The sequence below is a fragment of the Esox lucius genome, chromosome 2 (assembly GCF_011004845.1).
Source record: "Esox lucius isolate fEsoLuc1 chromosome 2, fEsoLuc1.pri, whole genome shotgun sequence".
NCBI classification, from domain to species: Eukaryota; Metazoa; Chordata; class Actinopteri; order Esociformes; family Esocidae; genus Esox; species Esox lucius.
In genome coordinates, this window is record NC_047570.1 from 28,028,005 (window position 1) to 28,044,368 (window position 16,364).

General features: G+C 43.2%; 1 protein-coding gene across 5 annotated transcripts in view; it reads right to left on the reverse strand.

Moving 5' to 3' along the window:
* The window catches only part of dmxl2 (Dmx-like 2), a 54,682-nt gene that overhangs the window by 4,000 nt on the left and 34,318 nt on the right, over window positions 1-16,364 (reverse strand). Inside the window, exons 40-54 of one of the 5 annotated variants that reach the window (XM_029114741.2) lie at window positions 14,916-14,990; window positions 14,426-14,452; window positions 13,980-14,170; window positions 13,729-13,865; window positions 13,425-13,510; window positions 12,890-13,091; window positions 12,658-12,775; window positions 8,611-8,676; window positions 7,278-7,364; window positions 6,991-7,112; window positions 6,654-6,798; window positions 3,943-4,003; window positions 3,577-3,704; window positions 1,182-1,259; window positions 932-1,023 (exon numbers count right to left, since the gene is read on the reverse strand). In XM_029114741.2, the coding sequence (XP_028970574.1) occupies window positions 932-1,023; window positions 1,182-1,259; window positions 3,577-3,704; window positions 3,943-4,003; window positions 6,654-6,798; window positions 6,991-7,112; window positions 7,278-7,364; window positions 8,611-8,676; window positions 12,658-12,775; window positions 12,890-13,091; window positions 13,425-13,510; window positions 13,729-13,865; window positions 13,980-14,170; window positions 14,426-14,452; window positions 14,916-14,990 (1,615 nt within the window). Of the gene's footprint in view, window positions 1-931; window positions 1,024-1,181; window positions 1,260-3,576; window positions 3,705-3,942; window positions 4,004-6,653; window positions 6,799-6,990; window positions 7,113-7,277; window positions 7,365-7,458; window positions 7,597-8,610; window positions 8,677-12,657; window positions 12,776-12,889; window positions 13,092-13,424; window positions 13,511-13,728; window positions 13,866-13,979; window positions 14,171-14,425; window positions 14,453-14,915; window positions 14,991-16,364 lie in introns of those variants that run through there. The other 4 variants (XM_029114742.2, XM_029114743.2, XM_029114748.2 and 1 more) reach the window with 4 other exon arrangements.

The window sequence follows — 16,364 nt, forward strand, 5'->3', positions numbered from 1 at the left end:
CATGTAATGTTGACAGTTGTAGTTATAGCATGTAATGTTGACAGGTGTAGTTATAGCATGTAATGTTGACAGGTGTAGTTATAGCATGTAATGTTGACAGTTGTAGTTATAGCATGTAATGTTGACAGTTGTAGTTATAACATGTAATGTTGACAGTTGTAGTTATAGCATGTAATGTTGACAGTTGTAGTTATAGCATGTAATGTTGACAGTTGTAGTTATAGCATGTAATGTTGACAGGTGTAGTTATAGCATGTAATGTTGACAGTTGTAGTTATAGCATGTAATGTTGACAGGTGTAGTTATAGCACGTAATGTTGACAGTTGTAGTTATAACATGTAATGTTGACAGTTGTAGTTATAGCATGTAATGTTGACAGGTGTAGTTATAACATGTATTGTTGACAGTTGTAGTTATAGCATGTAATGTTGACAGGTGTAGTTATAGCATGTAATGTTGACAGTTGTAGTTATAACATGTAATGTTGACAGGTGTAGTTATAGCATGTAATGTTGACAGTTGTAGTTATAACATGTAATGTTGACAGGTGTAGTTATAGCATGTAATGTTGACAGTTGTAATTATAACATTACATGTTATAACTACATGTAACATGTAGTTATAACATGTAATGTTGACAGTTGTAGTTATAGCATGTAATGTTGACAGGTGTAGTTATAGCATGTAATGTTGACAGTTGTAGTTATAGCATGTAATGTTGACAGGTGTAGTTATAGCACGTAATGTTGACAGTTGTAGTTATAACATGTAATGTTGACAGTTGTAGTTATAGCATGTAATGTTGACAGGTGTAGTTATAACATGTAATGTTGACAGGTGTAGTTATAGCATGTAATGTTGACATGTGTAGTTATAGCATGTAATGTTATCTATATACAGGGATTTAAGAACTTTGGGGTGTGTACTAACCTGCTGTCATTGGACTGTCCTGCAGTAGCGATGAGACTGGAGGAAGTGACGAAGGCAAAATCACCACATGTCTTGGAGTGGCACTGCCAACTCTACAGGGAGATACGAGAGGACAGACAGAGAGAAGAAAGGAGAGAAGACAGATGGGAAGAGAAGTTACAGGAGGACAGTGGAGCGGGACGGAAAAGGTTGTGTTATCTAAACAGACAAAAAGTGTGTGTGTGTGTGTGGGGGGGGGGGGGTTACGTACCAGGTAGGGCTTGGGGTTGGAGGAGGTCTGGTTGACCTGCCATAGACTAAGGAAGCCTTCACCATCGGCAACACCACACTGGTGAGACATGTTAAGTCAAGTCACATTTATTTATAAAGCACATTTAAAAACAACAAGAGTCAACCAAAGTGCTGTACAATGAAGTGTCTAGGACAGCAAAAAGAAAACCATACATAAAACATATAGCAACTAAACATATTTTCATGACATGACAGACAAGCACATTTTCCTAACCATATGCAGACTCAAATGCTAAAGAAACAAGAAACCAGGCAAGCCTAGTTCAGCCGGCCCGCAATAGAAAGTGTTGACCATGGCTGCCCACTCAAGATTCTAACCTCGGTCGCCCACGTGAAAGAGCTGACCATTTGCCGGTTCTCAGTATAGCATATTCACATTATATAATGTTGTCATGCATTAACATCCCGCCAAGTTTGAATATTTGGTTAGACACCATTAAGCATTGAGTTAAACTGAGTAACGTTTCTTATTAAGTTTACCTCCACCACAAATAGCATCTATTAACTGTATGGCTTTTGCCAGTGGTCGTTTTAACAGCTTATTTGCCATTCGTGAATTACATTGATACAATAACTACTGTATCAATATAGGTGACGAAAAACTTAAGTCTAGTGAAAAGACGAGAGAATCGTGTAGCCAGTGAAGTGTTTAACTATCCCGAAGAAATGCAAAGACATCATTCGAAAATCCACCAGAAATAGTTGCAATATAAAAGTAAACTAGTGATGGCCGTTCTTCTAGCAGCAGGATATTATGCTAGCTCAGACATTCTTTTTCAAAATAACAGCCATCACTGAATTATATATGGCGATATAATTAACAATCTAGTCTGTCAATTTAGTCTGTCATTTTATGTTTAATGCCCTTTACAATGTTGTTCTTGCCTGTTCTTTTTTTACATACTAGATTGTTAATTATATGGCCTTCTAAATGTCAATGACAGCTTTTATTGTGATAATGAAAATCTGAGTGCTGCCAGCATAATATCCTGCTGCTAAAATGAACATAATGAAGCCTCGTTTGGTCATCACTACAGCAAACAGTTTCATTTTAGGCTTCCCGTAGCTATAGAATGTTGTAGCCAGTGAAGTCTTTGTCTATTCTGAACAAATCCTCTTTAACCACTGGCCGTTTTAACAGCTAATTAACCATTCGTGAATGACATTGAGTATCTATCAATACAGGTGACGATATATTTCTAACTGACTTTTTTCTCAAGTGAAAAGACGAGAGAATCGTGTAGCCAGCGAAGTGTTTGTCTTTCCTGAACAAATCCTCATGTCCACCAGAACCGTTTTATTTCAGTCTTCCTATTACGTAGCTACATTAAGTTATAGGCAGCAAAGTTTTTCTCTATCCTGAACCTCAGGCAGAAAAAACACAGGAGTCGAACACAGGACCTGTTGTTGCGGAGCCCGTATCTCTAACCACTACACTATTTAACAAGGGGTAGTCAGTCAGTCAGTCAGTCAGTCAGGGATGGACAGACTCAGTCAGAGACAATCACTCTTCTAGGTCGGCCCCGCTTACTTGGTCCGGCAAAAAAGAGCATCGAAAAGCAGTTGGTTGGAAGACCTTATGGTCCTGGGGGAAGAGTGGTGGCTAAGAAGGTCAGAAATATAGGAGAGTGCTGATCCATGTAGCACATTAAAAACAAATAAAATAACCTGAAAATCAATCCTATATTTAACATGTAGCCAGTGGAGAGAGGCCAATAGAGGGGTGATGCTTTCTCTCTTCTTTGTACCGGTTAAAAGCCTAGCAGCTGCCTTTTAGACAAGCTGAAGGTGAGACAAGGAAGACCGACAGACTCCCATATACAGTGAGTTACAATAGTCCAGACGGGAGGAAATGAATGCATGAATAACGGTCTCCAGATCCCAGTAGGAGAGATGGTCTCAGGGGGACACTAGAAAATGACAACACAATGTGTGAGGATGGTTTCAGGGAGAATACGCTGAAGGGACCATTAGTTATAATATGGTGAATACAATCACAGGTAAATGGGGTCATGTACCAGTCAATGAATTCACCACTGACTGTATTCAGCATAAAGCCCTGCCTATTGTGACTTACAGCTTTTATAAAACCCGTACATTAAAATAACAGTGATTAAATGGCCAATATAACACAAACACCAAAATGCCTTATAGGCATCATAAACCAGTCACCAACGCAACTAAAGCAGTAAAAAGTGTGTAATGAGTCACATGATGTCTCACCTGTGGTTTACGTCTCACATATCATGCCTGTCAGCATTCAGAATTTCATAATAATGAATAAATGATGGTCTCAGGGAACATGGCTGTGTGTGTGTGTGTGTGTGCGTGCGCGTGTGTGTGTGTATGCGCACCTTGTTTCCCTGGGAGTTGAAATAGAGGCGTGTGACTCTGGCATTGCCGGCCTGTCTGAAGCAGATGAGTTGTTGCGGCCTGTTCCACTCAAACATACGGACACTGCCATCCTGAGCCCCAGTCATATCTAACACAGACACAGACACACGTTCAGGGCAAGATGCGTAGTATATGGCAAATACAGCACGAGTAGGAACAGTTAGCATAAGACAACACCTGGACGTGCCTGCATACAGAACACAGCCATGGAACACTGGTGATATACCTCAAGCTGCCTTATTCCTATAATAAACCAGTTATGAACTGAATTAGCACATTCAAATAATGTTTTGGTATACCTGGAGAGACAGACATACGGTACTTACAATATTGGTATATGGGGTGGGAGGTCATTCTCTTCACATTGTTAAGGTTCCTCTTCATAATCTGAAAAGCAACATTTCCACAACGTAAGACATGAGGAAAGAGAACATTTGCCCCACAAAGACCCCACAATACGCACTTCAGGCTCATAGGCAAACTGAACAGACTGAAGAGATGCTGCGATTTTCAGGGTGTTTCTTCAAATTAAATTACAACTTTAACTCTGAAGGGCTTCATCATCAGGAGCGGGACATGTATGACAGCAGTAGCCAACGACACTGAACCCCACAGCTATGTCTTAATACTTATCATCACAAAACCATGAAATATTTCCCCTAGCGGCAACAGACCTCTCCACACTGGAATTATCACTTGAACTAGGCCATATTTGAGAACTCAGTGATGTGGTGACGCAGGTCAGTACCTTGGGCAGTGAAAGGGACGTTGTGAGCGCAGTGTATCTGCCTGTTGATACTGTACCCTCCGTCTCACATAAACACACACAATGCCTATCTCTGGCTACATAGACTCATCTACTGGCCTGTTTAGTCCTCCACTCTGACTGTTTGGCCTGATAAAGACAACGAGTCAATACACACTGGACAGCGCCTAGGTAGTGGGCCTCAGATCAGAGACACAGAGACAGAATATGAAGAGACCATATACAGTGTATATAAAAAAACTGCACACCCCTGTTAAAATGCCAGGTTTTTTGTGATGTAAAAGAATGAGACAAAGATAAATCATGTCAGAACTTTTTCCACTTGTAATGTGACCTATAATGTGAATTCAATTGAAAAACAAACTGAAATCTTCAAGGGGGAAAAATGAAAAATAGAAACCTTACAATAACCTGGTTGCATAAGTGTGCACACCCTCTGGGGATGTGGCTGTGTTCAGAATTAACCAATCACATTCAAACCCATGTTAAATAGAAGTCATTTCTATTTATAGAAGTGATGGCACACCTGCCATCATTTAAAGTGACTCTGATTAATCACAAATAAAGTTCAGCTGTTCTAGTAGGATTTTCCTGACATTTTCTTAGTTGCATCTCCATGGTCGGCAAAGAGCTTCCAAAGCATCTCATTGTTGAAAAATTTCAGTCAGGAGAAGGGTACAAAATAATTTCCAAAGCATTAGATATACCATGGAACACAGTGAAGACAGTCATCATCAAGTGGAGAAACAGAGACATTACTAAGAACTGGACATCCCTCCAAAAATGTATGAAAAGACTAGAAGAAAACTGGTCAGGGAGGCTTCCAAGAGGCCTACAGCAACACTAAAGAAACTGCAGGAATTTCTGGCAAATACTTGCTGAGTGGTACATCTCCCGTAATCTTCATATGAATGGGCTATGGGGTAGGGTGGCAAGACAGAAGCCCTTTCTTACAAAGAAAAACATCCAAGCCCGGCTGAAGTTTGCAAAAACAAACATCAAGTCCCCCAATAGCACGTGGGAAAATGTGTTATGGTCTGATGAAACCAAGGTTGAACATTTTGGCCATAATTCCAAAAGGTATATTTGGTGCAAAAACAACACTGCACATCACCCAAAGAACACCATACCCACAGTGAAGCATGGTGGTGGCAGCATCATGCTTTGGGGCTGTTTTTCATCAGCTGGAACCGTGGCCTTAGTCAGGGTGGAGGGAATTATGAACAGTTCCAAATACCAGGCATTTTTGGCACAAAACCTTCAGACGTCCATTAGAAAGCTGAAGATGAAGTTCATCTTTCAGAACAACAAGACACAAAGCATGCATCCAGATACACAAAAGCATGGCCTCACCAGAAGAAGATTAACATTTTGGAATGGCCCAGCCAGAGCCCAGCCCGGAATCCAATTGAACATCGGTGGGGTGATCTGAAGAGGGCTGTGCACAGGAGATGTCCTTGCAATCTGACAGATTTGGAGCGCTTTTGCAATGAACAGAGGGCAAATATTGCCACATCAAGATGTGCCATGCTAATAGACTTCTACCCAAAAAGACTGAGTGTTGTAATAAAAGCAAAAGGTGCTTCAACTAAGTATTAGTTTAAGGGTGTGCACACTTATGCAACCAGGTTATTGTGTGTTTTCTATAAAAAACATTATAGGTCACATTAAAGGGGGAAAAAGTTCTGACATGATTTATCTTTGTCTCATTCTTTTACATCACAACCTGGCATTTTAACATGGGTGTGTAGACTTTTTATATCAACTGTATGTCCGTATGCTGTAAACAGCAGTTTGTCCCAAACCACTGGACGTTCAAATCGCAGTGTGTTTCAAATTGTTATGTGTTCCAAACCACCGTGTTCTGAACCCACTTGTGATCCAAACCTGTGTGTGTTCCAAACCTGTTCTATGGTCCAAACCCTCTTTGTGTTTCAAACCCAAGCGTGTTCCAAACTGTTGTGTCTGCTAAACTTCAAAGTTTTCTGTTGTAGGTAATGCATAATGAATTTATGACACCATATCAGAATGGAGAGAGGGAATAAGGAGGGAGTTTTCATAATAAAAAAAACCTGAGAGGGTATGAGGCTTCACTACTGCCCCCTACTGGTCAGACACACAACTACCACTCTCAATGGACAACAGCACTAACAGAGACCATGCCAAATGTACAGTCACAGGAAACTTGGAAAACACTGTGATATCCTGCTGTATAAGGTCTGTTGTGGATGCACTGGGTATGTTGGTGGTGTGTGTGTGTTTGTGTTGTACCACACTAGCGCCCATGGTCGTCTGCCCAGTTCCCAGCCAGGGCATGGATGCAGAAGCTGAAACGTCTTTAGGAGCAAAGTGGGAAGGGGTTGAGGAAGCCTGGGAGATGTTTGTGTGGGATGAACGGTAGTCCACATCATCAGAACTGAGGAGATAAAGGCATATAGAATGTAGAAGACAACCGCCTGTACAACGCCTGTATCCCTACTTTGGCAAGACCAAAATGTTGTCTTAAGATTAGGTTCAGGCAAAAAAGAAATAGAAAAAAGGATATGGAAGGAAAAAAGTAACCACATTTTTTATTTTTGCTTTTTAAGTTGTGTGTCTGTGAACTGACCTGCGAGACTCTTTGTCGAAGTCCTCTCCTATCCAGGTGTAGGGCTGAGCAGCTAACAGAGTGGACACATCCACTTCCTGCACGTCATGAGTGGACGCCAGCACTATCTCATTGGAGTTAGCCTGGACAGAGGGACGGAAAGAAACCGCAGTCCCAATTACATTTCCATGTAAAGTCAAATGCAGAGTCGATGTCACTTGTAATGGAATCCACTCCGCACATTCATTGTCGGAGCCAGACGTGGGAGCTATGAGCGTGCGTTAGCGAGGGAATGCACTGGGTCTCACCCTGTTGATTGCAAAGGCCATAATGATGTCAGACTCCTTATGGATAATCTTGGCATTCTTTCCTGGGTAGCCCAGATCTGCCTCCACCTGGAAACACATTACGACAACACAAAGCATCATTTAGCACAAGCACAGTATGACAACGCACACTATGGCTCAGGACACCCCTACACTGACCCCGACACCACACAGCAGTCAGCACCCAGGAAGAACATGCAGGTTAGGGCCACATGACGTCTGTCAGAGCTGGAGGACCGGCTGGAACAAGTCAATATTAGAGAGGGATAATGAATCTACTCCGGAAGCAGACGAACGGTCCCTGTAGCAGGAAAATTAAGGATAGACACAGTGAGTTAGGCAGTGGGGGTATAGAGAGACTGACTGGCAGTTTAACTTGTCTAGGCAGAGAGAGTGAAACAGTGTTTTAGCTATTGGAGATAGAGAGTGTAGGGTGTTAGGGATAACGACAGCAGAGACAGACAGTGTTTTAGGCAGTAAAGTGTGTTAGTTGGTATACTGAGACAGACAGTAGTGTGTTAGCCAGTGGAGATAGAGACAGGGAGTGTTAGCTGGTAGTAAGATAGACAGTGTATTAGCCAGTGGATATAGAGACAGTGTTACCTGATAAAGAGAGACAGAAAGGGCTTAAGTTCTCCAGGTTGGCTATGTCCTAATTCTCCAAGTCAATGTCTTCTCCTTACTTTCTATCTAGCCTCATCCACCATCCTTACCGCTTCTCTCAGTAAATTCCACCTGAAGCATGAGGTAAGCTTGCAGGATCAAGATGGTTGAACGGCAGTGGACACTAGGGCAAGTCCCCTTCATGAAGATAATAATGATCAACACTCCCTCCAGCTAATGATCATAGTGATTGGTGGGATAGGTAGTGGGGTTAGTGATCAGTGGTGACCAGACATGGTGATTGGTGGGTTAAGGTAGTGGGGTTAGTGATCAGTGGTGACCAGACATGGTGATTGGTGGGTTAAGGTAGTGGGGTTAGTGATCAGTGGTGACCAGACATGGTGATTGGTGGGTTAGGTAGTGGGGTTAGTGATCAGTGGTGGTGATCAGACATGGTGATTGGTGGGTTAAGGTAGTGGGGTTAGTGATCAGTGGTGACCAGACATGGTGATTGGTGGGTTAGGTAGTGGGGTTAGTGATCAGTGGTGGTGATCAGACATGGTGATTGGTGGGTTAAGGTAGTGGGGTTAGTGATCAATGATCAGACATAGGCAGTGGTAGGCCCGGTGGGGTGAAATTGTGTCCAGCAATGACTAGAAGGGAAACAGGGCTGAGCAGTTATCTACTGCAGAGACAGACTGGCTCATACTACCTTGTTAGACCTGTGCGCTCCAGCTACACAGTTTGGGATGAGCAGATCCACATGGTCTTCTACACACTACACAACACAAATAAACACACCACACAAATACAAACACATCACATCACACATGCACGACAACAAACAAAACATGAAACGGAGAGAAAAAAAAAAGATGAAGAAGGTTGACTGGATGATACATGCAGGTACAATCAGACAAACCAAAACTACCACACAAACACAGAACCATACAACCACTCAAACACACAACCAACCAACCACACCGAAACACACAACCAAACAACCACACAAATGCACACACATGTGCACACAGTCACACACATGTGCACACAGTCAGTGGGAGAATCGGACTAAAGCTTCTTCCAACCCAAACAATGCCCTATCACACGGACTGGAGTGTATTTTAGAGCAGTGCTGAGGAGATAAGAGAGGTCTCCCTCAATGTAATGACGGAGGGTGGAGGGCATTTACGTCTCAATGCCAAAGGAAAAATCTACCCGCCTCTGACATTAAAGAGGCTGGATAAAATCTTTAACGGTCTACCTTAGTCTTGAAGAAGCAGGATCTATTTAGTCATTATACAGGTATGTATGTGTACGCATGCATGCATGCGCTTGTTAGAGCAAATGCACTATTTAAGGGTGTGTCTTACTGTGTTAGTGTCTGTCTCTCTGTGTTAGTGTCTGTCTCTCTGTGTTAGTGTCTGTCTCTCTGTGTTAGTGTCTGTCTCTCTGTGTTAGTGGTCTGTCTCTCTGTGTTAGTGGTCTGTCTCTCTGTGTTAGTGGTCTGTCTCTCTGTGTTAGTGTTCTGTCTCTCTGTGTTAGTGTCTGTCTCTCTGTGTTAGTGTCTGTCTCTCTGTGTTAGTGGTCTGTCTCTCTGTGTTAGTGGTCTGTCTCTCTGTGTTAGTGGTCTGTCTCTCTGTGTTAGTGGTCTGTCTCTCTGTGTTAGTGTCTGTCTCTCTGTGTTAGTGTCTTGGTCTTCCTTACGGTCTTAGCGGATGTTTGCAGACGTGATAATGATCATTTTAATAATAATGCTAACGATAATCGTACTAATAAAGTGTAGACAATACAGAATACAATGAACTTTGCTCTGTTCTTGATTACACAATACAAGGCCGTTAAAACCATAATAACAACAGGTGGTTGTGTGTGTTAGTGCATGTCTTTATGTTTGTGTGTGTGTGTGTGTGAGTTAAAATGAATTGAATTAGTTAGTGCATTAATTAGTCCATAATGTATCAAGTTATGTCTAAATTACACTAGGACCCAATATTCACGTGGTTTGGCCAAAACCTTATCTGGGAAATAATTTTACATGGACATCAAAGGTCAACAACCTTATTGAAAATGCATCTTTGTTAGTGTAAAGGCTAAAATCAAGACAAGTCATGTCCAACCATTTTTATCTTATCATTTGCAAAAGGTGCAAGTAACTTTTGCTCAGGTTACAGCAGCAAATGTGTCTTGAGTGCCCACAGGGCTACCTAATCTTCCCTGACCCCTCATCAACTCATTAATTCCCCGTCCTGCAGTTGCACAGGTGGTTGGTGTAAATGAGAATGTGTTCCAGACAATTCACCTGATAAAATAACCCTAAATAGTCTGTGTTCATAGGTCTCTATCAACCAAGCACACCTGGATTTTCCAAATGCATTCCAGCTGTCTTCGCAGAAGGCTACAGGCCATGTCAAATAGGAGGAAACTTTTTGCATATTGGCAGGGTTGCCAGATGGGTAGGTTTCCCCATACTTGGGCTATTTTTAATGGGCTTGGGCGGGTCAATTTACAGATAGGGTTATATAGAAGATACAGCGTTTTGAGGACTTTTACTGTCAATGATCTGGCAACCATGCATACAGGACCTTAACAGTCCTGATGTCGCAGAGATGAGTAACGTCAAAAAAACAAGTGCATCCTAGTTTTCTTTTACACCCATGCATGTCAAAACATTTAAAAGAAACGGAATAATGCCAAAACTACATCCAATCCGCGTAACATTTGTTAATGTTTCAGATGATGTCTAGTAGAAACACAGATTTTTTTCAATTGAGTGCGCGAGACAGACAAAGATGACTGATGAAAAGATGATGAGATTAGGGTGTGTAGGCTACTGTCCCCAACAATATTTTACATGCAATATACAGTGTAAATAAACATATTTAAGTCACTAACAATATAAATATATGAAGGTGAAGACGCTGGATGAGCGCAAGCAGCATAGCCAAGTAGCCTACAGCTGAAGGAAGTTGAAGGAGGAGGATAATTGATGTGGCGTCAAGGCAAGCATGAAAAGCCTACAGCTCAGATGCGTTTTTAATGCAAGTTAAATTAACAAGAAACATAGGTTAACAACGAAAATAGACAACAATAATATTGACTGTGATTATTTATAAAGCTTGATGAGTGATTTAATATTTTAGATCTTGTAATAAACAAAGTTTTGATGCTCAATGGCAAAATGTTTTCAGGTGGCTCAGACATAATAAAGAGGGAATGATATGAGTGAATGATATGCTCTGTATGCTAGAAGCATTGTGGAGCCAATGTGTTTTGGGGCTTAGGAAAACAGCCAGCAGAAATTACAGGCTGGATGCACTTAAATCCAATAAAATGTATTCTAGTCCTGGACAGGCAATCAATCAATCAAATGTATTTATAAAGCCCTTTTTACAACAGCAGTTGTCACAAAGTGCTTTACAGAGACACCCGGCCTTAAACCCCAAGGAGCAAACAACAGTAGTGTTGAATTTCAGTGGCTGGGAAAAACTCCCTAAGAAGGTCGAATTTTAGGAAGAAACCTAGAGAGGACCCAGGCACAGAGGGGTGACCAGTCCTCTTCTGGCTGTGCCGGGTGAGGAGAACAAAAACATGGGGTAATTTCTTTGAAATATGTAACATGTTACTAAGTAAAGAATGTATTTATTGCTTGTTTTTTTGGTTGCTATTGCATTAGAGAGGACATTGTAGTGTGGGGTAGCGGGGGTTGGGGTACATTGCATTATTCTATAATTTCAGATTATAGAATGGTAGAGGGCATCAGGATTAGCGCCAACATACCTTGATATTATACTTGAAACTATTCATTGTCCCCCCTACTGTGACCAGAGTCCGTGTTCCTACAGCTCCTTTAAGGCTGCTGTTGGCACTTTGGTCGCCTCCCTGATAAACTTTTCCAGATCTTTGCAATGTCCTGGTGGTGCCATCTTGACTCCATTTCCTAATGATGATCTTCACAGTGCTCAATGATGATACCTTGGACATACATTTTTTATATCCCTCTCCTGATCTCTAACTTTCAACGAGGAGCTCCTGTATCTTTTGTCTGCTCCTTGGGGACCATGGCAAACACTGCAGTAACAGAAAACCTTCGAGGAAATCCTACAGGAACAGTTGATTTTATTTAGGGGTTATCAAAATCCCTTTAATCATTTCAATGTCGGGTGACGATAAATTACTTTTGCACATGATATGGAATGTGATTATTCAAATCTGTTATGCGTAGGTGAAACTACTGATGCACGCTAGATCGACCAGCAATTGGAATTGGCAATCATCTGATCTTTGGATGGAAAAAATAAAAAGACCCAAAAAAGCCCATTCCTCAATAATTCTTATTCCACTTGGTTATTGACTATCATAAAGTCAGTCACAGATCTCACTAGACACTAAACATAGTCGAGTGTAGGCTATTCATTTTTTCCGACAGCAATGAGGGCTGGTAAAAGACGTGCTTCAGGCGCTGTCTGTCAACACCCATAGCTTGCAGTTGTCTTGGACCAACTTAAATAAGGACAGTTTAAGTGTATTATGGATGGGTGATTAAAGGAAGCAATATTCAACAACAACAAAATAAAAACTCCACCACACACAAAAAGAAAATATTATTATTCCTAAGTGATGACCAGGTAAATAGGTGTAAAATAAAGCTCACCTGATTTCTCAGACCAGACCTACTTCCAGTGTAGAGGGGAAGTGACAGACAGACGTAAAGACAGACAGACACAGGTGGTACCAGAGGCCCAGTTAAGCTTCTTACCTCGCTTTGCTTCCTCTTCTTAGTGAAGATGTACCGGATCAGTGTCTCCTGAAGGACTTCCTGTTTCACCAGGAAGTGCCAGAGACGTCGTGCAGGGAATGACGCATGGCTCTTATTCCTGAAGGAGACGACACACACGTGAGAACAAGTCAGCATGGCGGTTGTGAGTCCGCATCTGTTTATGTTTATACATACAGTAATGTTCATGTATCTGAACTGGAATAATAGCTACTTGAATGGAGTGTTGTCAGGCTCCAGCATGGCCTTGTGTCTCAGGATGGCGGGCCCCCCTCCAGCACTCAGGTCTGTGGGGTAGGTGTTGATGTAGTTGGGGGGAGGACCATCAAACTTGTTCATCCTCTCCAGCAACATGGTCTCCCAGTTCTCTAATGTCTTCAGAACAGCATTGGACAGAGGAGATGTCACCGGCAGGTCTGATTGAAGAAGAGGAGGAGGAGAGTGAGAAACATTTGTTTTTGTGGGACCATTATGGCTGTATGTGTGTTGTGGTGGCGTGCGTGTGTGGTGGCGTTTTTCTGTCACTTGTTTCCCTGTTTTCTGGAACAATATTCACTAAAACAGCCAGACGTCACATCAAAAGATAGCTTTTTCTAAGTCCCCACTTTTTAAAATGCTTTTGTCGCATTATAGGCTAGGTTTAGAGTTGAACTCAGGGTTAGGCCTGATGGTTTGGTTTAGGCATACCCGTTAGGTTAATGTTAGGGTTAGATTTAGATGTTTCTATTTCTGTATGAGCGTGTCTGTACCTGTGAAGTCCAGTCCAGTTAGCGGGAGGAAGGTCTTGACATTGTGAAGCGCCAGTTTAACCATTACCAGACGCATGAGAGCCCAACTGCAAACAGAACGAGAGAGAGTGTGACAGGGAGTGAGAGGTTGGGATAGGGGGGAGGGACAGAGAGTGGGGAGGGACAGAGAGGGGGAGGGACAGAGAGGGGGGAGGGACAGAGAGGGGGAGCGAGATAAGGCTAAAATGCCACATCCAAAGTGAGGACTGGTTGTGAATCTCGTTCGACCCCACAAACCATAGAAATGCAGGAAATGAAATGGCACCTGTACGAGTTGGGATCGGAGTGCTCCGTCATCTGTGTGTCTGACAGGAAGGCATCATCGTCGTCATCATCATCATCCTCCGCCCCACTCTCGTCGGAGTCGTACAACGCTCCACTGTCTGACAGGGGCAGGAAGGGCTGGGGGGAGGGGTAGAGGGGGCGGGAGGTTGGTTTTGTAACGCGTTGATGGCTGGTCACTGAGCGTATTTATGCCGTGACAACGATCAGAACGGGAACTGCATCACGCCTTACTTTGGCCACAAAGTAGTCCCACATGCTAAGCTCAGGTGGAATAAACTTCTCCCTGTAGGCTGGTCGCTCCACTGGGACGGGAGGCGGGGTGGCAGGGACCTCCTTCACAGGACGACCAGGAACCAGCATCCTCATGTTAAACCTCCGTCTCAGTCGGTCCACATCCTCGGCAGGGGGAGGGGTCGGCACGGCTAGGAGGGTGCAGGAAGAGAGAGAATTGGACCGTTCTGTCTCCTAAGACATGCAGCTGGAGGGAGGCACTCAATACAGACACGAATGGAAACAGGGGCTTCGGTTAGGACTAGTACCCACAGAGTTACCTCCGGATCAGTCCACATGGTTATGGATATAACCCTGGTTTGGTTAGAAAATGGAGTTAGTCGGAAACTTTCATTCAGAGTGTTGAAAGCACACACACACACACACACACACAATTCTGCACAGACCTGAACCGTTATCTTGGATGACTATCTCTGGAACCACGTAGACCAAGGAGATGAGACGCATACAAGACCAGACCAGAGATAAACAAACACAGACAGACATCAGACTATAAAGTCATACAAGTGTGTCCTCTGAGACAAACAGAAGAATGGTTATGAATATATGATTGATTCCTAATTATATTCTAATCAAGTTCAGTTAGCTGGTTGAAAGGCAGTGTAACCCCAAGGACCAGAGAGCAGTACTAGGCAGCAGATCTTTAACAGAGCTGATGCTTATTGACGACTTGGCCTTCTTATAAATAAACCCAGATTGTCTCTATTCCTACATCTTCCTCTTAACTGTACTCCTCCCCTCCCTCTTCACTCCCCCACTCTTACTCTAACACACACACTGAAAACCCACTTGGCTTTATAGGCAAGAGGGCTATACATGGATGCAAATATATCAAGTTTAAATGCAAGTTCAAAAGTCTTAGCCCAGTGAATGTACCTGGTTTAGTCCATGTGTCAGGTTCAGAGGTCAATGATGATGATGAGTCCTTTCTAGCTTTACCTGCTGCTCCCACTATGGTGACAGATAGATGGGGATGAAACAATGAGATGAGAAAAACCACACATACACACACCTTTACCACAAAGCAACCATGCTCAGAAACCCAGAAACACTGCAAAACCGGCACACTGAACAAACCCACCGGCACACTGAACAAACCCACCGGCACACTGAACAAACACAGCGCACGCTAAACAAACACAGCGGCACACTGAACAAACACAGCGGCACACTGAACAAACACAGCGGCACACTGAACAAACACAGCGGCACACTGAACAAACACACCGGCACACTGAACAAACACACCGGCACGCAGAACAAACACACCGGCACACTGAACAAACCCACCGGCACGCTGAACAAACACAGCGGCACGCTGAACAAACACAACGGCACGCTGAACAAACACAACGGCACGCTGAACAAACACAACGGCACGCTGAACAAACACAACGGCACGCTGAACAAACACAGCGCACGCTGAACAAACACACCGGCACGCTGAACAAACACACCGGCACGCTGAACAAACACACCGGCACGCAGAACAAACACACCGGCACGCAGAACAAACACACCGGCACGCAGAACAAACACACCGGCACGCAGACACACTGAACGGCACACTGAACAAACACACCGGCACACTGAACAAACACACCGGCACACTGAAAAAACACACCGGCACACTGAACAAACACACCGGCACACTGAACAAACACACCGGCACACTGAACAAACACACCGGCACACTGAACAAACACACCGGCACACTGAACAAACACTCCGGCACACTGAACAAACACACCGGCAAACACCCACACTGGTTCACAATGAGACCGGACAGTGGCTGGACCATGAATTGAGATCACATCACACTAGCACCACTCAAGACTGAGATATAGTCCTGTCTATTCAGAAAACCATGCTGTTCAAATTAGTAGTCTCCAAGAAATACTAGCTTCCTGCCTGAGGAACACACAATGGGAAACCCACATCACTGCAATTATAGCACAACAATCTAGCTCCTTGCACTGCAAAACCAGCACTGCAAAATGGCCACTGCAAAACCAGCACTACAAATGACTACTGCAAAAGCAGTACTACAGTTTTTCACTGCACTCTGTCATTGCAAGTCTACAACTCACAGCGGTTTGCTGCAGTGTTCCCTGTATCTATCCCGGTTTGGGGGGTCTGAGTGACATTAGGACTCGGGGGACTCGGCTCTGGCCTGCCGGCCTCAAAATCATCTGGCACAGGAGAGGGAAGGGAAGCAAGGTTATTATAGTTTTGTTATCTTATTAGAGCTGTTTGTTTAGCTTTTTATTAGAGTTTCAGTTTAATGAAGATGCTTTTATTATTTCATATAATTAGTTAGTTTCA